We start from the raw sequence: 27,444 nt of genomic DNA on the forward strand, positions 1-27,444 counted from the left end.
AACTCTGTTTTTGCTTGTCTTATTTTGACTATGGAACTAATACTTGTCATAGGAGACCTGCTTACTTGAAATAGGAAAATAAAAATCGCAGTTTTCAGGGCTAATAAAATCGTAGATATTTTAACTACCCTTTAAAAAAATCACCGGAATTTTCGTCTGTAGATATCAAATTTTAAAAGACGAGAAAAAGTGATTGGAAACGTAATAATGATGGTGATGGTGGTAGTGATAGTGGTAGCGGTGGTGGTAGTAGTAATGATGGTGGTGGTAGTAATGATGATGGTAATATTATTATTGTTATTGTTATTATTATATTATTATTATTATTATTATATTATTATTATTATTATATTATTATTATTATTATTATTATTATTATTATTATTATTATTGTACGTATTGGTGGTATTTCTATTGTTGTATTTTTTTTTTTTTTTTTTTTTTGGTGGTTATTAATGGTATCAGTTTATTGTTTGGTTCCATTTACCATTTTTTTCCACCTTCATGTATGTGGTCATCAAATTGTATGATTTATTGTCGAAAGCCTAAGATTGAATAAACTTTGTAATATCGTATGGTAACTATCATTGTCGACGACATAGTTGTTGTCATCATCATCATCATCATCATCATCATCATCATCATTAACAACAACAACAACAACAACAACAACAACAACATTAACAACAAGTACTACAATAGCAATAAAAACAATATCAAATTATCATACAATTTCCGTCATCGTCTCCACAACTATCATTCTAACCAACAGCACCACCAAAACCACTACCATAATTACATCCTCCTCCACTACCACCACCACCGCTACCACTATTCCAACCACTACCACCATCGGCACAATCATTCTAACCACCAAGACAGCAGTAAAAATGATGCAATTTGAGCTCTGAGTGAAACTCGAGTCATATCGCTGTTGTTGCTTCTCGATGAAAACTTTTAATGTTACTACATACTACTGAAAACCAGTAATGTAACAGAAATATTAATCTCGCCGTTGAGGGATTAAAGCATCTCTTTAATTTTTCGAGTGAACGAAATGGACTTGTATTGTCAGGGTGTTGTCGCATTATGTCTCGTCGCTTTATTTTTTTGTTGTATTCTCTTTCGTGATTCATTTTTTATTGCGTTTGGAATAATTAAAATCTACTGGTATTGTCATTTCATTGTGAATGTGATTATTTGTGGTTGAAATATTATTTTTTAAAGGTGAAAAAAAATAATTTAAAACAATAAAAAAAATAAAAAATAAATAAATAAATTAGTTAATTTAATCATCATCATCATTGCCTTTTTCACCCTGGGTCAGGGTATAGGCCACAGACAAACAGTTTCCATCCTTCTCTATCCTGAGCCAACTTTTTTATCCCATTCCAGGTCTTACCACTTCTCTGTACATCAGCTTCTTTAATTCTTCTCCATGTTCCTCGTGGCCTTCCCCTTGATCTTCTGCCCTGAGGGTTCCAGTCCAATACTTTCTTTGTTATAGTTGAGTCATTCTTTCTAAGCGTGTGTCCAATCCACCTCCATCGTCTTCTTCCTATATCCTCTCCCACTGGTTTCTGCTGTGTTCTTTTCCATACTTCTTCATTTTTTATTCTATCCATCCATTTTATTCTGAGTAGCTTACGCATGCACCTGTTTACAAAAATCTGTACCCTCCTTATACATGCCTGTGATGCGTTCCAAGTTTCACATCCATACAGTAGGACAGACTTCACGTTTGAGTTGAAAAGTCTTAGCTTTAGTTGAAGGGAGATATCTTTAGTTCTCCAAACTCTGTTCAAAGATGTGAATGCAGCCTGTGCCTTTCCTATTCGTGCTTTCACCTCTGCTTCCGTGCCTCCATCCTTGTCAATTATACTTCCGAGATAGCAGAAAGTGTCTATATCTTCGAGTTCCTGATCTTTTACTTTGATCTGCTCCCTTTGACGCGTACCTATCCTCAAGACCTTTGACTTTGCAGGGTGAATTCTTAGACCAATTGATTCCGAGAGGCTGTTTATAATTGTGGTTTTTGCTTGCATCTGGTCCTGGGGGTGGGACAAAAGAGCCAGATCATCTGCAAAATCCAGATCATCCAACTGTGTCCAGGGGTCCACTGTATCCCATTTCTTCTCCCTTTGGAGGTTTCCTTCATTAGCCAATCAATGGCAAGGATGAACAGGAATGGAGAGAGCAAGCATCCCTGCTTGACACCAGTCTTAATTTCAAAGCTGTCAGTAAGCTGATCTTCATGTACAACCCTGCAACTTGATCCTTCATACATTTCCTTAATGAGGTTTACTATCTTTTCAGGGAGTCCATAATGTGCCAGAATTTTCCACAATGTTGCTCTGTCAATACTGTCGAAAGCCTTCTCGTAATCCAGAAAGTTGACAATAAGAGGAGAGTTCCATTCTATAGACTGTTCCACTATGACTCGCAGAGAGGCAATCTGGTCGGTGGTTGAGTTAATTTAATAGTATATATATATATATATATATATATATATATATATATATATATAATATATATATATATATATATATATATATAACCGAATCATCTTTGCCCCACCACTGTAAATAGGCTAGAACCGCCACTGCTATTATCTATATTGCTTTGTTCAAGTACTACATGTTTTTTTTTTTTTTTTTGTTAGAACAGTTTATTTGACGGAATAGCAAAGTTGATTTGCCAATAAGGAGCTTTCAGTCTAGCTGCTAGGACATTGCTTTTCTCTTGGATCTTTGTTATACCTACTTCTTTTCTCTGTCAAATTAGTTTCCCTTTGCTTTAAATTTTCATTTGGTGCGTTAGCAGGTAATCGCAGGCTTGACATCTGAGTGCAATTGGAATGGACTGTTTGAACATTATTATTATTATTATTATTATTATTATTATTATTATAGTTGTATTTTTTTTATTACCATGCACTTTTCACATTTTGTCTTGCCTTTTGAAATATGGTCGTTTAATAAATATTGGACTGAAATCAAACTACATACAATCTATTTGTTTAATCTTTTCCCTCATTGTTACTTTGATTTTATGTCTTTCGTTGCATCTTTGTATTCTGTTCTCGAATTCATGAACAGCCACTTGAATATAGGGGGATAATTAATTCCAATGGACATTGCTGTGAGATTTTGTCCTCGTCCTGGAGTACTGTGGGTGGAATTCCCCTTAGGGTAGGGGAAAGCTGACTGTCTTGGGTGGTTGTTGATTGGCCCTTTACTTTGCTGTCTTCCCCATCGCCCTTTTATCATTTATTCTTTCCATGTTCTTGTTCTGGAACAGAATTGAGACCATGTGGCTCCCCCTGCCTGGAATCATATAGTAGGAGAGAGATAGTTAAATGACTTTGCCCAGCATTTGACATGTCTGTGAGAAGTGATACTTTTATTTTTTTATTTTTGTAAATCATCTCTCTGACTCTGAGTCTTGATAAAATATGAGTATGAATAACCATCTAGTATTTATCTCCTTTTGGCGAGCAACACCGTCTCAATGTCTGTGTGTGTTGATACTTGGTGGTCGTACATTGGGTAGACTGCTGCTGTGACATATTTAGGCTTTATTCTTAGGTGCCTGTGACCCAAGATTGCAGGCATTTTTTATGTTTTGTGTACATTTTTCTCTTTCATTAAAACGACCGCAAAACGTCATAATCACACCCCCTCTCGGTGGACTCTCCATCGGTCAACATCCTGACTAAACTATCACTTTTTCCCTCTATACTAGACCATTTGGATTCCATGTCATTAACTGTCACCTCTATGTGTACAGTTCTTCGGGACCATTTTGTTTAGCCTGGGACTGGGATCTTGAACGAAACGGTACATATGTTAGCTTTTATAATAATTTGCATTTGCACCCATTTGAGTGTATGATATGCTATCTACGTAGGCCTTTTTATTGGCGAATTCGTCCCCAAGTGGTACAGTAGAACTCGGAAATAGCGAGTTCGACGTGTCCACTCCTGATTACTCGCTATTCCCGAGTTCTCGCTATTCCCGAGTTGCCAGGAAAGGTCACTCGGCTGTACAAAAATATGGAAAGACAATGTGTGTGGGTGTGTGTGTGTGTGTTTGTGCATGTGTGCCGCGCGTGCGTGCAAATGACTGTGTGGATAAAGTGGGGTGAGGGCGGGGTTGAATACGGCCTTCGTTAACTACGCAATGATGGCCACAGGTTGAAGTTGATCCACCCCTTCCATTTCCATCAAGATTTCGTGTGTGTGTTTGTGCGAGTGTTTGTATGCACTAGGCATGTTTGATGAGGTAAGCAAGCGCATCACTCAATCACTGACCCATTGAAAATGATGGTTCCACGCTCCCCTCTCTCGTTGATCGTGTTGTTCGTTAACGAATGCTACTCGCTGACCGATACTGCTAAGTGTTGACATCTTGGCTGCCAGTGCTTACCTCGCGTGTCGCGTGGCACCACATTGGGTGAATAATTGACCCCCACCCCAATACACACACACGCACACAAACACACACACCCAAATGTGTTTCCCCTACTATGTACTACTACAGACTAGGCTACTACTACTATGTAATGTTACTCGTAACGAAAAATAAAAAAAGGAAAGAAGCTAGGCTAAAAATATTTAAATCGCCCTTGTCTGTTGTTTTGCTTTACTTCGTTCGAAGTCCTAGGCTGGGGCAGGAAATGCTCGTTATTTCCGAGTTGACCTCGTTTTCATACTCGCTACTTTCATGCTAATTTTATTGACTCAAATAAGAGAAAAAAACGGGGATTTAGAGTTTACTCGCTATTTCCGAGTACGTTACTTTCATGTTCTACTGTAATTGACAACCCCCCCCCCCCCCCCCAAATCATGAACAGGGAGATCACTTGCCATTCCCCCCCCCCCCCCCCCCCCCGCGCCTATACGTTTTTGCTCCTGTCTTGGAATAAAATTACTTGGTTTTGTTTTGGCCCTGGTCGGAGACCTTGGCTGAGAGGAAAGCAGTTATTTGTGTAGTTAGTTTTTGGAGATAATGGGGTTTCTTTCCTTGTAAGTCACCTCTTTGTTTTGTAATTTATGTAGGGTTGTATTTTTTTGTTGTGTGTGTATAATGATTTGTAATCGAGTCTATCTGTTTCAGTTGTATCATGTGCTTGTGTCTGGTGAGACTTTTGGGTGATCTCAAACTAAGTACACGGATGGTCCGCTATTGGAATCTACATCTGTTCCCTTTTTTAACCATTTCCGTTTGCCTTATTAATTTTTTCTCGTATGCTAATATAACTTCCTTTCTACTATCCCTAAAATCACCTCAATGTTTTATAACTATTATAAGTGCCATCAAACCTTCAAAAACAAAGTCCTTGAAAGAATGTTTTCCCTGCGGCTCACGCCGATATTGCATAAACCAAAAGTGTCCCAAGCCCGTAACCTTAACTTATAAATAAAAATAGGAGCCAAAAATCATTCTTTTTTTAATCGTGCGGGTGCAAGTAGCTACAAAGCAGTCCTTAATATCTCTCTCTCTCTCCCCCCCCCCCCTCTCTATCTCTCTCTCTCTCTCTCTCTCTCTCTCCCCCTCTCTCTCTCTCTTTCTGATGCTCCGCTCCCTTAAACATATTCAAGACCCTATGACCATAAAATTTTGTTCTCTTTCCTTTTTTGTTGTTGTTGTTGTTGTTGTTTTTGTTTCGTTTTTCTCCGGACTCATATTGCCACGCACAAGAAATGCACAAGGCAATAAATTTTGACGTCTCACTGTGTCCGAAATTAGAATAATAAACTTAAAAGTGAGAAAAGTAAATAAATAAAAAATGTTAAAAGTCAATCAAACTTCTCGAGTCACCAGGAATGGTGTCAACGTGTTGAAGTTGAAAATTAAGAATTTTTTTTTGTTAAGGAAGTTTAGGGCAAAAAAAAAAAAAAAAAAAAAAAAAAATTAAGGAAGAAAGAAAAGATGCCGAGAAAAGAGCTCGAATCCCTAACTCACCCCACCTGGGTTACAGTTACGCTGTGCTAAGCAGCCGGCCACCTCGATTTCTCGCGCTAGGTCAAACAGCCCGTGCCGTAAAATCTCTTCCGGTGGACTGAAAACACACTTCCTTTTATTATCTCTGATCTCTAAATCATAATTATTGTCAGGACTATTTTTTATAAAAATGCACAACGGCAATGTTTTTTCAAATTTCTAACACGCCGGGATGAAACCTTACGCGTCTTTTTACGCGTCTTGCATTATTTAAAAACTCCCAGTAGTGTGTATTCCTATGCAATTATTTTTTAAATGACACCATGCATGTCTTCGACAGTAAAATTCTTCAATAGTTATAACTAGGCCAAACAATAATTTTGTCATAGCAACAACATGGCGGCCATGAGTGTAAAGTGTTATATTATAATTTCGTCACTTGTCTTTTGTTTAGCAATACATAGACATGAAGAGACAAACCAGATAAGACATAAATCAAATGGATAAATTGATAAAATCAACACTTTGTATAAAAACAAGGCTGGATAGTCATCCAAAAAAAAAAAAATAATTAAAAATTACAGGTTAACAAAAATCGAATAAAATAGAGGTTTATTTCGGCTGTTCCATTGTTAAAACATACCCTCTTACCGACCCGAGTTATCAATTGAAATAACAATATATATTGTGTTTATAATTGTTTCTAAAACATAAATTATGATGGTACCTTAATAAATATAATATTCATGTGGTTTCCAAGAACTTTACAGTATTTGTTTTTGTCAATGATTTGAGATCTCCTTCTCATGGCAATTTGTGTGTTGTTACAAACTACAACGAGGTGTAAAAAATCTGATCACACTCAAAGCTGAAAACGAGGATTCGGTGGGCATTTTAAAAATGGGATACATCGGCCATCAAACAACCTTCATTAAAACACATTGGTACGGATAGAGATAAGATGTTTGTCTTTTAGACAGACTCGGTTCAAAATTTGTGTGAACAACATGTCCGTTTTTTTTCCACTGCTATACAGAGTTAAATTTAATGTTCATTTTTTAAATGGTTGAGTAGGTATAGGAATAAAGTTGAAACATTCCTTTTTAAGATGATAATAAATTTAGCTCTGTACGTTTTTTGATGGTCGAGATATTAATGGCTGAATGACCCAGTCATTTTTTCGATGGGTGATGCAAAATATATGGGGCTTTTCTTCTGCCACAAATATGACGTCCATTGTGGTACAAACTTTTACTCTTCACCTCATCCTCCTTTTATACTCATTTCGATAGCTTTATCCTCCAGTTTTTCCACATTTAATTCTATACATTTGCCCCTTCATATAATTCTCCCATTCCCTCTCCCTTCTGTAAGGAAGGAAAATGACATGGCAAGTGTGGGATGGTGGGGGTGGGGGGTGGGGAGAAAGAGGTATTCTTTCATCTGGCCCTCTCTTGATAAAATCACAGAGTAAGATAATTTGACTTTAGCATGGAAATTTTGGTCTTGATGCTGTCTCATTGGTTAAGACACGTAGCATAAAATTACCCCACTCAACTCAGGTGTGAATGACTCTTTTCTGGTCATAGACTGTGACGAATATTGTAATAGTGTTAGTACAAAAATTACACCGAACAGCTGACTGGTACTGTATGTAATTGAAAAATTGCTCTATATTGGCCTGCTTGGGGAAAAAAATGAAAGATTTTTAAGTGCATTGAGCATGGTAAATAAATTAATGGAACACCATCAAGGGTTATACGAATGTAAAGATGGTCAGTGACTTGGGGTATGTGGAGGTCATGGGTTATCATAGTCTGGGCCTGATGAATGACAACAGTGAGAGGTTTTCTGACGTGTGTGTCCTAGCAAAGTATACTTCTCAGTAAATGCCTTTCCACATGTCACACATTTAAGTGGTCTTTCTCCTGTATGAGCTTGGATGTGTTGATTTAAATATGAATTTTGAGTAAATGCTTTTCCACAAGTCGCACATTATTATGGTTTATCCCCTGTATGAGTTCTAATGTGTACTTGTAAATATGAACTCCGAGTAAAAGTCTTTCCACATGTCACACATTCAAATGGTTTTTCTCCTGTATGAGTTCTAATGTGTACTTGTAAATGTGATTTCCGAGTAAATGCCTTTCCACAAGTGACACATTTAAATGGTTTTTCTCCTGTATGAGTTCTAATGTGTACTTGTAATTGTGAATTCAGAGTAAATGCTTTTCCACATGTCACACAATAAAATGGTTTTTCTCCTGTATGGGATCTGATGTGATTTTGCAAATGTGAATTCCAAGTAAATGCCTTTCCACAGATCGGACAATTAAATGGTCTTTCTCCTGTATGAATTCTGATGTGTACTTGTAAATGTCCATTCTGAGTAAATGCCTTTCCACAGGTCACACATTTAAATGGCTTTTCTCTTGAATGCGTTTTGATGTGTCGTTGTAAATAAGAATTCTTAGAAAATGCTTTTCCACAGGTCACACATTTAAATAGCTTTTCTCTTGAATGCGTTTTGACGTGTTGTTGTAAATAAGAATTCTTAGCAAATGCTTTTCCACAGGTCACACAATTATATGGCCATTCTCCATTTTGGATTCTTGAGTGATTTTGCAACTGTGAAGTTGTAGTGTTTTGAGATTTTGTATCAAATTGTGGCTCGTCTATTTCACTAAAACCAAATCTTTGATCTGGTCTATTGTGATTTGTGGAAAGATGTTCCACATTTGTATCATGATTGTTCTGGAAATCAGTGCCAGGCTCTTGCCATACCACACAACTGTCTGTAGTTTCATCCACGTCAATTTCAATTTGGATGTCTTCATGAAGTCCATCATTCAAAGACTGGCCACAGCTGTCAAGATCGTTGTTGTCTGTAAAATAGATAAGAATATTTTTACTTCCACAAACTTAGAAACTTAAAAATATATTGAAGTGATCAATTATCCCCAATGAAAGAATTACAAGTTTGTGTATTATTTATATAGCAATGACTATGAACATTTTTGTTTGCTATTTTTTTGTAGGAAATACTACTCTTAAATCAAAGCCCTGTCTCCACTGAGTAAAAATCTTTTTGAATTTTGAAAATCCATTAATATATAACAAAGTTATGCAGTTTCAAATGTGTTATTTATTTGGATGACTCACAAAGAGAAAAAAATACGGAAAATATGGGACGCTTTTTCTGCGTTTTATTCTGGTTTGTGGCTGTATCTCGCTTAACGTGGAATTAGATATCAAAACTTGAAAATTTTATGGCAAAATTATCCGAAAATATGATGAAGACATCAGAAGAGTTTTAACTTGTATAGTTTTAGAGCTGTATGGCTAGGGTCAACTATAATTTTGTTTTAAAATATACATAATATTGATCATTTGGAATTTTTCCCAAGTGTAATTTTGTGTCTACAACCCATAGAAATGACACGAATAATGCCTGCTAAATTATTATTAATCAGTCCCATAAGACCATGGCTTATGTTATTTCTAGTATTTATTTGAGAGAGAGAGAGAGAGAGAGAGAAGAGAGAGAGAGAAAAGAGAGAGAGAGAGAGAGAGAGAGAGAGAGTGTTAATCTACTATCCCTATGACATAACAATGAAACAATACCTATTTTTTTTTAAAGTGCGCGAGGATTTGTGTCATCCGTCATCGCAAACAAGGTTGCCAGATGGCCACGTGTGTGGCCAAATATATAATTTTGTTTCTTTTATTAAATTTTATTCACCTATTTTTGTCTCAGTGACATTTATCCTAGTCTATTCAATTTTCTGTTTGTTACAATTTAGTTCATTTTAAGTGGGCCAGTCTTAATAGTGAAAGCCATATGATTTTCTATTCAGCCACTTTTGAAGTCGAATTTGGTCAGATAGATCTGGCAGCCTTGCCTCGCTCACGTCATTGTCGTGTCGCACGATGTGGGAGCAAAATGGCCATCTCCATATTTTCACTCATTGAAATGCAAATTGGGTTGATGTTTTGTGAGAATACGGGAAAAGTACTTATCATAATCGAATGAAATTTGAAATATAAATAGAAGAAATGTGCATATATAACCTTATGAGCGACAAAATCTCTCCTCTTTGTAGTTTTAGAAATATTGTACTCCAAAGAGTAAAAATCTATTTTTAATAGTCTTCTGGTAATCGTACGACTTTTGTCACTTGACATAATTCGCCTGACATAATCTAAAATGGCCTCTTTTCATACTGTGTGCCAACTTTCAGTCATATTCATCAATAAACAGCGTCGTAATTAATTTTTTAAAATAACATGTACGGAACGGCTTCGTTCCATATTATGTCGCAAATTTGGGCACTTTGTGAGCGAAAAAGAGGCCCAAAGGTTTGTGCGGGATAGTCATTGCTATATTATAACTATAACTAACATAGAAGATTGATTTTTAGATATGACTCATTCTCAAAATGTGGTTCCATAAATGTCACAAATGGTCCAATCTTTTAACAAGCACTCAAATCTGTGAAATTCCACCAACTGTAGTGAGACAAGACTATTCATTTTCAACAAATCACAAATACCTTTGAGTGAGGACGTAATCAAGAAAAATAAAGAGAAAAACTCTTTATCTCGAAAAATGTTGAGCCATAAGAACGAAAATATCAAAGACCGGTACAAGAAAGTACGAAATCAAGTGACAAAGCTCACCAGAAGAGCAAGAAAAGAGAATGAAAAGAACATATCCAAGGAGGCAAAATCCAACCCCAAGCGAATATGGCAGTACATTAACTCGAAAAGCAAAACACGACAAGGAATAAGAGAATTGTGTACCAATTCCAATGATCCAAAGTCAGAAAGGTCAAACTCAGACGAAGAAAAGGCAAACATTCTAGCAGAATTTTTCAGTAGTGTCTTCACTGTGGAGCCCGAAGGGGATGTTCCAACCTTACCAAATAAAAAAATTGAAATTGATTGGCAAAAAATTACCATCAATGAAGAGGAAATAAGGAGAATCCTCAATAACCTGAAAGTCGACAAATCTCCAGGACTGGACAATATTCACCCTAGACTTATTAAGGAACTTTCCCATGAGTTTTCAAGGCCCCTGATGATAATATTCACAAAATCTATAGAACAAAGAAGAGTCCCAAATGACTGGAAGAAAGCAAGAATAAGTGCAATATTTAAAAAAGGAAATAAGACACTGGCAGGGAGTTATAGACCAGTGAGCCTCACATCGATTATCTGCAAAATACTGGAAAAATTTGTGAGAGACAATGATTACTCACCTAGATAACAACAACCTCTTCACTTCAAAACAATACGGATTCATGTCTGGAAGATCAACAACATTGCAACTATTACGAGTCATGGATGAATGGACTGATGCATTAGACCAAGGAGCATCTATAGACTGCGTCTATATGGGTTATCAAAAGGCTTTTGACACTGTGCTGCACCAAAGACTAGTAAGCAAGTTAATTACATATGGTATTGGACCAGAAATGATAGAAAGGATAGAGAAGTATTTGAAGGAAAGGAAACAGTAAGTAACGATAAATGTTGCATGCTCTGAGTGGAAAGAGGTGACCTCCGGAATCCCGCAGGGATCAGTTTTGGGTCCTCTGCTTTTCGTAATTTTCATCAATGATCTACCAGATACCGCAGACTCTTATGTATATATGTTTGCAGATGATACAAAAATATTCAACATCATACAAATAGCAGATCATATGCACGCATTGCAAGAGGATCTAGGCAAACTCGCATCGTGGAGTGATAGGTGGTTGCTAAGATTTCACCTTGATAAGTGCAAACATATGCACATTGGAAACCTAAATCCAGATGAAAGCTTCAGATATAATCTAATGGGACATGAACTTGAGTTGGTGGATGAAGAAAAAGATATTGGAGTTATCATCGATAATGATCTAAGCTTTGAAAAGCACATCAACGAGAAAGTGAAAAAGGCAACTGCAATGTTTGCAACAATTTGCCGAATATTTCAAAACCTAAATGAAGATACTTTCATTCCACTGTACAAAGCACTAGTGCGAACACACTTGGAATATGCCAGCTCAGTCTGGGCACCATTCAAAAGTAAACACATCGAGCTTATAGAAGGCGTCCAAAGAAGAGCTACCAAGCAGCTCCTGAGTATGAAAGGGATGACATACGAAGAGAGATTAAGAAAACTGAAATTACCAACACTAAGTTATAGAAGAATAAGAGGTGACATGATTGAAGTGTACAAAATGTTAAATGGAAAATATGACCAAAAAGCTGGTAATCTACTTAAACTCTGGCCCGAGCACTCCCTGAGGACAGGAACAAGGGGCACTTCTAAGAAACTTTACACAAAGGGCCAGACTAGATGTGCGCAAGCATAGTTTCGGTGTTAGAGTGGTCCAAGTGTGGAACAGTCTACCAGAGAAAGTTGTCAGTGCTGATTCACTTAACTCATTCAAGAACAGACTGGATAGCTATTGGACAAACCAAGAAATCTTCTATGATTACAAGGCTAGCATCACATTCTGTCTTCACGGTAATCTGCAACCGGAAGAAACAAAGATGACACCTGAGTCCAGCGAAGAGGATCATTGAGAACCTGTGCTGGAAATCATCTCTAAGTATCTCTAAGTAACAATTTTATTTTAATTCTCATAGATTGGACCACAGAAAGTCATAAGTGACCTATTGTATTGACATTGCATTCACCAAAATAGTACGCAATAAACTAATTATGGAAAACTATGATATCACTCATTATGCTCTGATTGTCATTGGCTGGTAATTATTTGGAAGACCTGGGATATCTAATAAACTGGAACTATAGATATTAAATATAAGATGTAAATTGGAAATTATTTTTTCTTTTGAATGCTGCTTTTTGATGTAATCCTCATACACTCCAGCACGATTTCCTCAAACTCATTTGAATGTCCCGAATTTTTTCCTTATTATTCTTATTTATCATTCCATTCCTCCTAGACCTAATTTTTACCTTGAACATGGTTTCCTCAAACTAATATCAAACAGCCAATGTAAAGATTAATTAAAGGTTGTCTTTAAAAAAAAATGTAACGGATGATTTTCACTACTGATGATTTATTGTGACATTGACATTTACATATGTGTGTATCTATCTACACTGCAGGTTTATGTATACAGTATGATACACATACAGACACACACAGCCTAACACATACTCTATAGCCATTTTGCAACACCACTGTGCTTATTCTTATCACTTCGCCATTCATTATAATTTCAATGCCACGCACCATGATTTGCTAATTGTATGCTAGAAAGGTAAATAAATGTTGTGATACAGCAGCCCTCCCCCCATCCATCACACACAAACACACATCAACTCGTTGTAACATGTTGTGTATAATGTTACCTCCCTCAACATATCAATAAAGTAAATAAAGCTCTCTTTATTCGTCCTCCAGCGGAGATTTGTCTTAGGGATTATTCCAAGTGAAGACTGGAATAACTCAGGTATCAACCGCAGACCAGAGCGGCAAATTGAACAAACGAGAGGTGGCTTGCTTAGGGCCACATAATGTGTAAATATTCGAACCAGGTATATTTCAGGTATGAAGCAAAGACCATACCGCTGAGCCATAATACCCCTGACAATAAACATTTCCTTTAGAGAGGTCCCACAATTTAAAAAAGGGACAAATATTTAATGGTCATCAATAACCTCATCAATAAAATACCTTGTACAGTCTTCAAGACCATAGATGTGACCTCTGACCCCAAACCACTGGAAGAGACTGGCCCCTCACAAATTGTTTTACAACTCTGGTCTCCTTTGTTGACATTACAGGGTTCCTGAAAAAGGAAGAGAATACAGAATACAATGAAAAGATACCACGAAGCTACAGATTATTTAGACCTTTTTCAGGTCAGCTATTTTTAGTGTCAACCTGTGGCCACAATGTACAACAAACTTTGTGAACAAAGAGGGACTGGCACTGTACCTTGCCAGATATTCTTAAGTGTATCTGGTTTATCATATGATTGGTCTTGAAAAGAGTGCAACATGTCTTTCATTATAAAGAATATAATATCAATTGAAACTCCTATCTGGTAAACATGAGACACTGTTTTGTTTTTGTTTTTAAGAGTTTTATGGCGCTGGTGACACATTTGGCTCATTTCAGGGTCATTAAAAGGAAGAAAATGGGAGAGTGAATTGCAAGTATCCAAGAAAAAGTAAGACGAAGGAGAATGGTTCAAAAAGGGAACAGATGTAGATTCCGAGAGCACACTATCAGTGTACTTAGTTAAAGATCACCTAAAAGTCTCATCCAAACACCATCTAAGGATCCCACTGAGAGGAATACACTTAAATGTCTACAGAATATATCCAAAACAGACAGTGTAACAATATGTAACAGACAGATGATTTACAAGCAAAAAAATCATCTCCCAAAAAATAATACTAAACATTTCCCTCTTAGCTAAGGACTAAGTATCTGTCATGTAAACAAATGGATCTTGTTGCTATTTTGGTGTGATCTTCTCTGAAAATGTGAGCTAAAATTGAGAGTGAAAAGGTCTATATCAAGGTTGGACAAACACTAGCACCAACAAACTTGTTACAAACAAAACAAAAACAAGTTGAGCCCCTGGAAAAGACTCTTTGCTCACATTCTCTCACCATAATCAGGTGTAAAATGAATACCTGGCTGTTAACAGCGCAGAAAAAAATTGTTACATAATCGCCTAACAGGCGTTATGTCTCTCGTTCTAAATGTTAAGTGCTGCTGTGGGTCAGGGACCCTTCGTAAACTGCTTTGAGCACATTTAGTGGATTTAGTGCACTATATAAAAGCTCTATTTAAATTTTTAAAACTTACTTACAGAGGAACCCCTTGAATAACGACATTGTCGGGACTGGGGAAATGATGTTGTTATCTAGGGTTGTCCTAATTCTGGGGTTTCCAAGATGGTGACAAAAGGGGTTGTGATTAGACTTTGATGCAAAACGCAGACCACGGATTATAATTGGACACATCACAACCATGTTACAAAGTCAGAACAAACCCCTGATGTCAAAGGCTTACAATTACAAACTATGCTTTTACTCTTTGATGCATTATAATTTCATTGTTTTGATTGTAATCAGTGATCGAATGCTATTATTTTCCCTCTGTGGTTTATTGGGACTGGGACTGGAATGAATACAGTTGTATTGTCATTATTAACCATAGGGACCAAGTATGGCATCGCATTGGTTGGATAAAACTAGAACTTTTTTATCAAGAGTCGATGTCAATTGCTGATTATAGGTTATCGGTGTCAGTGATCAGAGTTTTTACTAAAATGTATGTCGCCATATTGAGGCTTTTGTTACTAACAATAACAAAAAAAATCAGTGACAGGGCACTGTGCTATAGAGTGGTTGGACTGTATTTGTAACCATCATCATTGTTAATATCATCATCTTCGTTGTCATCATCATCAGACTCTACATGTAAAAGAAAGAATGTTCTCTTACCTGATATTGTGTCCCCATTGATGATGTCACAGAAGAAAGCTCTGTTGATGTCGTGTCTTCAAGTTTAATTTTATCACTGACATCAATCCTCTGTGAGCCTTCATCTGCTAGTTTAACATGGACATCATTACATTGTGAAAAGCTTAAGGGAGAGTTCTCTGCCTTGATGTCTACAGCTTCAAGTTTAATATTGACGTCACTGAATTGTGAATAAGTGAGGGAAGAACTCTCTGCTTCAATGTCTTCATCTTCAAGTTTAACATTGACTTGCATGGTCTGTGGATGAGACTCTGGTATATTTTCATCTTCTACCAATTCAACTTTAACACCAACATCAGAAGACTGACATAAGGTTTCTGGTGATATTTTAGTCTCCATTAGATCTTCAAGGGCGTCAGTAAATGATGGAATGGAATCCTCTGTCGTTACAACATCTTCCAATCCAACAATTGGATGTGATGTCTTGGAATGTGTGAAATCTTCATGTGAATGCCACTCACGTTTGGTTCAATTTTATAACACCCTTCCATCTCTACTTCTCTCCACTTCGATGTAAGGAAAAACACTGGCTAAAAAACAAACACATGACAAGATATGTATGAGAAAATGAAAAAGATATCAAAGAGAGTTTGTTTTGTTGTTATGTTAGTCTGATGGTGCTTTAGGCACTGACAGGTCACGAAAGCATTATGTTTCTTTCATTGGTCCTTGTTCTTTTCATCTTTAATAATACGAGGATTCAGACTTTTGGCGTTCAAAAAAACGTATGACAGCTCTGATTTCCTCCTTTGACCAAGTTTCAAAGTGGGCCGCCATCTTTAAAATCGTCTAGCAATTCATTGTGCAAAATGATGCACTTCATAATTTCTGGGAATATCCGTAAGGAAATAAGGAATATCATGTCGTTTACAGAATTAAAAAATCTCCACTGGTTGCTGAGCAATGGGCATTTTTCGGTTATTTCTGAAAGAGCCCTCGTAACAATAATAATAATAATAATAATAATAATAATAATAATAATAATAATAATAATATAACAATAATAATAATAATAATAATAATAATAATAATAATAATAATATAATAATAATAATAATAATAATAATAATAATAATAGACTCTTATGAGTGCACAGAATCCTCAACAATGAGGCTCCTGGCGCTTTAAATTACATCAACACAGAACAATATAGAAAGTACTTGACATCAAAAAAGAAATGTTTTCAAGGATTTCTTGAAAACAGACAATCATTTGTATTCTCTGTGGAATGGTGTTCCATACAAACAGACTAAAATGAGAAAAGGGCCTTGCTTCCGCCTTTGTACGAAAGCGTGGGATAGCCAAACGGGTGGTGTCATTGGAGGAATGCAAAGGTTGGGTTGTCGAATATTTCTTTAGAATTTCTGTGAGATAGGGAGTGGCAGTGTTTTCCAGACAACGATGAACTAGGACACACAATTTGACCCTTTTCTCAACAGGAAGCCAGTGTAATCTTCGAAGGAGAGGTGTGGCAGAGTCAAACCCCCACCTTTGAAAGACCAATCTGGCAGCATTATTTTGAACCAACTGCAGCTGCCTGAGCTTATTTTTCTGAGACACCAAACAACAGAGCATTACAGTAATCCAGCTTTGAAAATAAAAGAGAAACAAGTTTCTTGGTAACATCATCAGAAAGGAACTGTCGAATAGATCCAATTTTTTTCAAATGACACATCAATGATTGGTTAATTGTCTTAATTTGATGGTCCATCGACAGTTCCGAATCTAAGAATGCTCCAAGATTTTGACCTTGTCCACAATATCTATTGACAGCTTTCCCCTCGTTCCAAAATCTTCTGTTCCCGACATACATCATCTCTGTTTTGTCGTCATAGGCTGTTCACATGTACTTATGACATTTTGTAAGTTTTTAGTACATTCAGATCCAAACAGCTGGGTGTCATCAGCATACTGGTGGTAGGACAGGCCAAAGTCCCTGATAACCTTTGAAAGTGGATGTATGTCGAGAACAAAAAGCATGGGTCCAAGAACTGACCACTGTGGGACACCACATTCTGAAGGAATTTGATCAGACTTCAAACTATTTACAACTACAACTTCACTTTAGAAGACTAGAAGAGGTGTCTGATGATTTCTAAAAGCCCATATTTTGACACCTATCAATCATAGTGAAAATCCCCCCTCTCTCTCTACCCATCCAATAGAGTACTTTTTAAAAAATGCCTCCCATTAAACCCACCCCCCACCACTACCACCCCGCCAATTTATTTTAAAAAAACCTCTTGCTCTCTCCATTCATCAATAATAAATAAACACAAAATATACCATATGACAACCTGTCAGCTTAGGCAAGATTACTCCACTTGACAGGGACCACATCTTTTTGAAAGTGCCCTAAATTGAGATGATGAGATATGGATTAAAGCCTTGACCACATACAAGTCAGTGATAACAAACCTGGCACTTTTGGGTAGTTTATCAAAATTTAATACATTAGGCAAACAAGACAGAGCTAAGGTTAGAAAACATTGCTCGGCAGGGACCATTTCTTTCTGAAAATACCAGTTTTAAAAAATGAGTATGTTTATAGAAATGAAGCTATCCAAGTTTGCCCAATGACGATACATGATGCTATGGGATCTTGGCTCACTAATAGTATTGTGGATTCATGACGATATGCACTTATTAGCAGGTCTGATACCCCAAATTGTTATGGGCCCATTATTGTATAATGGAAATACTCTCAAACGAATGCTGAATATTGTCCACGACAATAGTGTAAAATCAAGCCTATTAGCTAGGGGAAGTAGGGTAAAATTGTGCAAATTAGTGATGAAAGCACCAATTTTGGTACAAAGTAACTTGAGACCACTGTTAATGGATATTCATATAGAACCACATTGAGAAATTCCTCTAACAGTGTAAAATAGGGAGATGAAAATCCGCCTATATGAGCTATATTAAAACAAAGGGGCGTAATCCATGAAATATTTGTTGACAATTCGGTGCTTTAAAAATATATTATTTTTAGCCCGTGTCAGCGGTTGATTATTTTGGCTTAAATAATTATAATTGTTAAAAATGTGACTTTATGTGATATAGGAACTGTATGGGCTGGTCGTAGAGCTTTATTGCGAGGACTGGAAGGGGGTGGTGGGAGAGGAGGAGATGGTGCTGTTGTTAGTTTTACTTGTGTTGTGTTGGTTGTCATCGTGGTGAAGATGATGGTGGAGGTGATGTTGGTGATAATGATGATGATGATGATGATGATGATGATGATGAGGTGATTATGGTGATAATAGTAGTGATGTTGGTGATGATGATGATGAGGTGGTGGTGGTGGTGATCTTGGTAGTGATGATGATGATGACGAAGACGATGAGGAAGATGATGATCAAGATGATGTTGATGATGATGTTGTGGTGGTGGTGGTGGTAGTGGTAGTGATGATCATGATGATGATGAGGTGATTATGGAGATAGTAGTATTGATAATGGTGGTGGGGATGATGATGAGTGGTGGTGGTGATAGTGATAGTGGTGATGATGAAGATGATGATGAGTATAATGATGATGAGTGGTGGTGGTGATAGTGATAGTGGTAGTGATTATGGTGATGTTGGGAACTATTCGAAAATGAAAGACTTTCTTGGTGATGTATATTAACATTTTTAGATGATTAGGATCCAACAAAAATCATATTTATTAGACAAATTATGACTGTTGAACACATTTTTCTTGGGAGGCTTGAGAGGATTCAACAGCAGCGTTTTCTAGTTTATCCTGATCTCTTTGAATTATTTTAATGGCGCAAGATAAGCCAATACCTTTTTCCACGGCAGTGTGTTCAAGAAAACCATATGTTGTCTTATTGAAGGCTAAAAATGTTTCTTTTCCTGAGGTTAGCTGTCGAGGCCTGGTAGGACTGGCTGGAGTCTGTCTCTGAACATGATTGGGTGAACATACGACTGGGTACAACCTCTTTAACAGCATTCTTTGCTATACATCTTGATTAATTCTGACAATTTATGAACTCTCCCGCTCTCTGCTCTGTTCTATACTTGAATGTTTTATATATAGCATGGCTCCAGAAAGGAGCACTTTTGTGAAACACAACGAATAACAACTGGCAACAACCTAACAGAAAACATGAATAAACAACTCCAAACAGATGCTATATTATTAGACTTTAGCAAATCATTTGATAAAGTCAATTACCATAATCTGGCTAGTAAACTGCGGAGATGAGTAACACACACGACTAGATAATGGATTTTCTCACTAATCATAAACAACTGAAAGATCAACTGAAAGAGCAATGTCAGACTCAGCTCCAGTATTACAGGTGTGTCCCTAGGTACTGTACTATGTCCCCTCTTGTTCCTTATCTACATCAATGAGTTGCCTGAAAGATTGTCGCTAGGAACTCAACTGAGACTATTTGCGGATGACAGCCTTTTGTACAGAGCAATAAGGCATAAGAAAGACTCAGAAATTCTTCATCGGGACCTTGATTCCAGAAAATTACTAACAAAAGGATGATAATACACAATACACAACAACACACGAGAAGAATTCACCAAAGCAAAATATCTCGGAGTAAAGATAAACAATCGCCTGACCTGGAAAGACCACATTGCAAACATATGCAGGAAGGCAAACTCCACCCTGGGATTCTTGAGAAGAAACCTCTACTGCTACAAAGTAACCATAAAAGAGAAATGCTATAAAGTTTATGTTAGACCAACACTTGAGTAAAGCGGTAAGGTATGGGATCCCAATCACACCTCCGAAATTAGGTAAATAGAATCAATCCAAAAAAAGCTATAAAATTCGTTCCAACAAAATCCTCAATCAAATCAAAGCCCTATTTGGCACCATTGAAGGAAAGGAGAGAGAAGAATAAACTAAATGTATTTTACAAAGGTCAGAAAAACCAGGTCAAGTGTCACTACACGGCCTCCAACAGAACAAGAGGAAACCTGGCAAATTTATGTTGCCACAACCTGGAGTGGACTATAATCTTCACTCGTTTCTGCCCTCAACTATAAGACTTAGGAACAATTTGGATAACTCCCAGTAAAACAATTGCGTATGCTGCTGCTGAGCCTTCCACGAGGAAGTTTCAGCTTGAAGAGGAAGAGGAAGAAGAAGAACAATTTCAGCAACAGCAAAACTAGAACCTTGTTTGTTTTGGTAATATTTAGCATTTTTTGATGTTCATAAAATGGACATGACAAATCTTCTGATAATGAACTTCCTGCGCAATCAAATCGCCATTTGAGAATATGGAGAGAATCTGGACATAGTTTATAATTTCTGCAGCCATGCGGATATTTTCGTTCATGTCTTGAATGCAAAGCATACAATGTGTCCTATTTCTTGTGATAACGTCATCTGAGGGAAAACGCATATTCTGCCTCCTTGGACAGTGGGAAGATGAGAGACTGTCTAGATCGGGATAATTTGACAAATTTTCTTGTGATTTCTCATTTTTCACAGCGAGCCTTCTGATTTTTTGTGGCCATATATCAAGAGTGACATAATTTGTGCCATTTGGTATCATTTTGCTTCAGGACCTCCAGTGTATCCTCAGAGTGGTCTTCAACAGACAAATATAGCTTGTCAGTATCATTTTCTAATCCGTTAAAAGTCTTAACATCATAGCTGGTAAAACGCTACGCTACAAAAGTCACATACCATTGACCACAATATTTCCGCTTTGACAGAGCTGGGCATTCTAATTTTTTATTTTTTAATCTCTTGACAAATTAATCATTTTGACCAATCCACATCAATGCTGCACTTTGCCATTATATAATTATTAGTAGTTAGTACAAGATTTAGTACATTGTCAATGCCATGACTTAATGGGTTAAGTGACTTGATCACGGGATTGTTGGTGCTGGGGATGAGGCGATGTTCATGGTGATGTTAAAGATGATGATGATACGGACATTTTCAACCTGAAATTTGATTTGAACCATACTATTACGAAAACCATAATTATAACACAACTGTATTGAATTAGTGTGACACATAAAATTGTTGCTTAAGCGATATCTAGGTGCTCAGTATGCTGCTAATGATGATGATAACAATGATGATGATGGTGGTGATGATGATGATGATGATGATGATGATGATGATGATGATTATTATTATTATTATTATTATTAGGTGGGTAAAAGGCCACAGAGAGACAGACTTCAAGTAGACACCGTTCCGTGACCTCGCCGACCCAAAAGCAGATAACATAACTAGCAGCCGCAGAATGCGATGCATTGTTTATAGATATCTTCACATTAGCGGAAGTCTATTATTTTCAAATAATTCTAATTTAATAAGACATTAAGAAAATAAAAATTATACTCTTTGAAAACTATCGGAATATACAAAAGATATGAGAGGGAAAGCAATCATTATTATTTTTTCTTCCGTATTCGCATTCGACCACCACAACTTTGATTTCTTCAATTTCACAATCTCATGTTCCGCGTCCCAATGCCGGTAAAATTTGAAATAACCAAATTGGTATACTTTTGGATTTAAAAAAAAAATACTTTTGAAAATTGGTAAATGAATGAATTTGATAAGTTGTATGTTATGAATAAATGATAAGTTATACTTCCGATTTCGATTTAAGCAACAGTGTACATGTGTACTTGGTACCGATGACGTAGTCTGTGACCTTTTGACACCAAAGCAAAATGTCGTTGTGAAGGCGGCAAGTTTCATCACCACCGTGAATTTTTACACTATTTAAATTGCTGATATCTCAGCTCTTGGAGTAATGAGAAAGTGGTTCTATATCACAATTTCAACCTTAGAGCACACACTTTTTTTCATTAAAAAATCATGCTTTCATCACTAATTTGCACAATTCGGGGGTTTTGTGTCCCTAATTCCCCTAGCTATATATTTGTGTTCGGTTTACCAGACCTGCAAATATGTGAACACAGCGTACTTCCGATTCACATGTGAGGAGATTCTATAGAGATAAAATGAGTTTGATGCCACACACCTCTTGGCATTGGTTAAGAGTGAGGTCCCTGTCGCCATCTTGCATTGTTTACACAGAGACAATGGTCATATGGTTTAAAGTGTTCCAAGACTAAAAATTCTTTCCAGCATCCAAAGTTTAAACGTGCCAGTTCCAGAGGAACACACTCAAATGTTTACAAATCATATGCTAAAAATATAAAAAAAAAACAGTACATTATAGAGAGATAATTTACAAGGGAAAAAAATATAATCTCCCAAAACTACTATACATTCAACTGTTTCCCTCCCAGCCAAGGACTCCGGCGAGGGTCGGGACAAAACTATGTAACCTCATTCCAAGACAAAGACAAAGCAATTGGAAAAAAAGAGGTAAAGAAGACACAGCAATACGTGTAGTTAATTTGGTTTTTTTTTTGTTTTTTTCAAAATACTATCTCTCTCCGTCCAGAGACAAATGTCCCCTATGGGATGAATAAAGGAAATTTTATTTTGATTATAAAACTTCAAACGTATTAAAATTATTTAGTTAGGCATCAACTTTCATTTTTAATAAGTTTTAATGATTATGACTTTGAATTTGAACTGTTTATGAAGCTCTGCAATCCAAGCCAAAATGTCACAGTTCTACAAATTTTTTGAAACAGTAACAGTAATAGTAGGCAGGTCTGTTTCTCTCTCTATCCCCCCCCCCCCCCCCCCCCCCCCGCCCACTTACTTCTCGCATCCCTTCCCCTCAGTTTGCCATGGTGGTGCTATTTACTACTATTTATCAAGAACATCCAAGGTGACAACTCAGTCTCTGTGCAACCCTAAGTATTTAGTTATTCAGACTCGAGTCTGAATAGTCTCCAGTGGCTATGCAGACTCAAATTCCAATGGCCATGTGCAATCAACAGATTATTTGGACTCAAGTCTAAAGAGCCTCCGGTGGGAGTATAGCTTTTGTTTGTTGTTTTTAAAAAATTAATTTTGATTATTGATAATTACATAAAATTAATGCAAACCAAAATTACGATCTTAGTAACCATCAGCAGGTAGTCTAAACTCGCTTTATTTGACGCGAAAGACAAAATCATTGATCAGTTGGATTTCCAGATAGAAATCAAAAAGAAAAGAGTTAAAACTCTTCAAAAGAAACAAAAGTCCGTCAAAGTAACTGTGGTACAAATGAAAAGTTTTCTAACTATAACATAATACCAAATAATTGTCCAGGACAATAATAAATTAAAATTAATTAAAAATTACCTATTATGATGATAGTGTGAGGCAGGCAACAGTCCGTCTAAAGTAAGGATATGAGCTGAGTCAGTGTGATATGGACAAAACAAAACTTCGGGAGGCCTTCCTGAAGCTCCTACATCCCCACTATTAATGTTCTAGTGTAGGGGGTTTCAACGGTTTGGGCTTGGGAAGGGGGAAACTTTTTAAAAATAGTGTTAGGGGGTTTGGACTCGGAATTGCCTCTTCGAAGTCAAAGTGGTGATCTTGCCCCTTTCTTCTTCTAGGTTCCATGCCTGGTCCAGGCTTCGGATACTGCATGAATTATCTCTCTCCATTCCTCCCTGTCTCTTGCCTTTTCAAACAGCTCTTGGATTGTTAGGCTGGTGAAGCCCTTCAGTTGGTCTATGAGGTTTTTCTTTGTCTCCCCCGGGCGCGTTTACCAGATATTTTTCCACAACTTGCCAGGTATTCATTCTTATCTTTCCTTACTATGTGTCCGAAAAAGGATAGTTGTCGATCCACTATTAAGGGCATTAGTTTCCTTTGTTGGTATGTTTGTTTTAGCACTTCTTCGTTCGTTTTGTGTGCAGTATACGGTATTCTCTGCATCCTTCTCAAGCACCACATTTCAAAAGCTTCAATGTTCTTTTGTGTTTCTGCATTTGTAGTCCAGCTTTCGCATCCGTATAACAAGATTGGCCACACGTATCACTTCAAGACTCGGAATCTAATCCCGAACGACATCTGTTTGTTTTTCAAAATGTTTCCCAGGTCCATGAAGGCCTGTTTGGCTTGAGCTATTCTTGCTCGTATGTCTCGGTTACATCTTCCATCTGTTGTCACTATTGAACCTAGGTATTTAAAACTTTCTACGTTGGTAAGTTGCTCGCCGTGAATCGTTATATTGCAGGTGTTGTTGTTTTCGGGGTTTTTCTGTATTACCATGCATTCCGTTTTGGTGATATTCACTTCCATTCCCTTGGCTTCACTATCTACTACCACTTTGTCAACAATCTTTTGAAGTTGGATTTCTGATGTTGCAATGAGTACCGTATCGTCTGCGTATCTTATATTATTTATGTTGTGACCTCCCACTTTTATTCCCTCCATATTATTTATGCCCCTCATGATTGTTTCTTGGTATAGTAAACAGATCTGGTGAGGCAACACACCCTTGACGGACTCCTTTCTTAATAGGAATGGAATTTCCTGTAGAGTTTCCGATTTTGATAGATGCCTGCTGGGTGTAGTATAATGTTTGCATGAGTCTGAGGTCTTTCTCATCAGCGCCAATGGAGTGCAGTTGTTTTAGTATTTCTTCGTGGCGTACTCTATCAAAAGCTTTTTTGTAGTCGACAAAACAGAGGTATAGTGGGGTCTGAACCTGTATAGCTCTTTCACTTAAAACACGGAGGAGGTATATTGCGTTCCTTGTCCCTCTGTCAGGTTGGAATCCATATTGTTCTTCTGCGATTTCGGGGTTAATCTTATTCCTTAGCCTGTTGATAATTATACGCAACAGTATTTTGTTGATGTGGCTTATTAAACTTATAGTTCTAAAATTTTCGCATCTGACTGCACCTGCTTTCTTTGGTATTGCTATGAAAATAGAGTTACAGAGATCTTCTGGAATTTTCCCAGTAAGTATTGTATATATTGTTGAATAATATGTGAAGTTCATCAATTGCTAGATCTCCTAGGCTTTTTAATACCTCTACAGATATTTTACCAATGCCTAACTCTTTGTTTTTAACCAGCCGTTTTTATGAGTTGATCACTAAATCGTAAAACTTACCCATGAGTATCACAAAATTATATTATTTCCTCGCAATTCTTTCGTTTAGGAAGACTGATTCTAAAACTTGACATTGTAGATATAGCCTGGTAGTTTGAGCACTTTAATTTATTGTCCGTTTTCTTTCTCTGTCTCAATTCGCAACTTTCGTCTTTTAAATTACTTTTATAAGTCTCTCTCTCTCTCTCTCTCTCTCTCTCTCTCTCTCTCTCTCTCTCTCTCTCTATATATATATATATATATATATATATATATATATATATATATATATTATATATATATATATAATATATAATATATATATATATATATATATTTACATATATAGAGATATATATATCGAAATCAATAACTAAACTTAAACTTCTAATAAATTAATTTTCAAAGTGCAAGAAACAAAAAAGAGGAGCTATCAGTCCTAATGGACGAAAAAAATGTGATATTATTATTGGAACCGAGACATGGCTTAAACCTGACGTAAACTACTCAGAAATTTTCCCTCCAGGATTTGACATTGTCAAAAATGATAAATGTAACCATAATGGAGGTGTATTAAAAACAATATCACAAGTGAGCTCCGACTGTAATTCTTTCTCGTGATCCTTATTGAATTTAACCTGACTTAGATGATTAACGATAACACACTTGATTTCATTTAATTGAGATTTATTTATTTGACCATGTCTATATCTAAAACAATAAGAAGTTGGGCGATTCACATACTAATGCTGGGCGTTAGTCGATACCAGTACTCGTAATATTTACTACACATCACATCATGACATCCCCCTTTTTATAAAAGTTCTTTGTTCTGTGTTTGCTTTGAACAGACATAGTGTTTCCTTGTGTCTAATCTAATGAGGAAAAAATAGAGTGAAACCTATCCAATGCTCTAGCAGTTTATTCTAGTGTCTATGGTGCCCTAGTGAGTATTTGTAGTGTTTAGTGGTCGTATTCACAATTCATTCAGAATCTAAATGGCCATGCCTAGCTTGTGAATTTATTGGGTTTTCTAACAATACGACCACTTCTAGTTGTGTAATGCCTTTGGTTGTCTGTATGATTGTGTTCCTGTGAAGACTGTAAGTCTTCACGATCAAGTGCGCGTTCGTGCGCTACTTCATCAGTCGGTGGTAAGCGCTGGGGCTCGACCTCCAGATTCGTTGATTTCTGGATATTTGCCTCTGCGTTGATTATTGATGCGGCATTTCTGAAAGGCAGCTCCCATGCATTATGAACGGGTCGGATGTGGTGACGATTTCGACGCAGAAGTTGCCCATTGGCAGTCGAGATATGATAGGATCTCGGTTGTTTGTCGATGTTCGTAATGGTACCAGTCTCCCATCTCTTACTTCTTGGATTTTGGCTGGTAATGGGTTGTCCTAGTGATAGTGGTGGGAGTGCTGACGTGTTTCTGTCATGGTAATGCTTCTGTGCATGTTGTCGCTTTTTCAAGCTGTTGATTAATTTTTAGTTATCATCACCGGTTGGTATTTTTCGTAGGAGACCATCTTCTAACATTCTTCCCAAAAGCATCTGAAATGGCGATGGGATATTGTTGTCGATGGGTGTTGATCTCAATGCTAGCATGGCTTTGTAGGGGTCAGTAGAAGTTTCAGCTGCCTTTAGTAGCGTTCTCTTGACCAGTTTAACTTGACTTTCGATAAAGCCATTACTCCGTGGGTAATGTGGTGAACTTGTATCATGTCGAAAGTTGAAGTGTGAAGCAAATTCTTTATAGGCATTCCCACTAAAGTGTGGTCCATTATCCGATCTAACGATTTGGGGTATTCCTTGTTCACTGAATATCTGTTTTGTCAAGGTGACAACTTTGTGGCTTGTGCTTTGGTTCTTGTGGATTTTTCGGATAAATGGGAATTTGGAAAAATAATCTGCAACAATCAAGTATTCTTCTCCCCACAAGTAGAATAGATCGGTTCCAACTGTGTGCCAAGGACGTGGTGGAATGTCTGTTTGTATTAGTGGCTCCTT

General features: G+C 36.9%; 1 protein-coding gene across 4 annotated transcripts; it reads right to left on the bottom strand.

Moving 5' to 3' along the window:
• Positions 1–6,542: 6,542 nt before the first annotated feature.
• Positions 6,543–25,538, bottom strand: LOC144958064 (uncharacterized). 4 transcript variants are annotated; one of them, XM_078889666.1, is made up of 5 exons: positions 25,453–25,535; positions 17,769–17,826; positions 15,433–16,001; positions 13,646–13,760; positions 6,543–8,830 (listed from the first exon to the last, which is right to left on the bottom strand). In XM_078889666.1, the coding sequence occupies exons 3-5, from the start codon at positions 15,808–15,810 to the stop codon at positions 7,944–7,946; spliced, it is 1,380 nt and encodes a 459-aa protein (XP_078745792.1). In that variant the 5' UTR covers positions 15,811–16,001; positions 17,769–17,826; positions 25,453–25,535; the 3' UTR covers positions 6,543–7,943. The 4 variants fall into 4 exon arrangements, with proteins under 4 accessions (XP_078745792.1, XP_078745791.1, XP_078745790.1 ...); XM_078889665.1 differs by having other exon boundaries at positions 17,758–17,826; XM_078889664.1 differs by lacking the exon at positions 17,769–17,826 and having other exon boundaries at positions 25,453–25,538.
• Positions 25,539–27,444: the final 1,906 nt, after the last annotated feature.

The sequence above is a fragment of the Berghia stephanieae genome, chromosome 12 (assembly GCF_034508935.2).
Source record: "Berghia stephanieae isolate SIO BIC M18660-M18661 chromosome 12, UCSD_Bste_1.3, whole genome shotgun sequence".
In the NCBI taxonomy this organism is placed as follows: domain Eukaryota; kingdom Metazoa; phylum Mollusca; class Gastropoda; order Nudibranchia; family Aeolidiidae; genus Berghia; species Berghia stephanieae.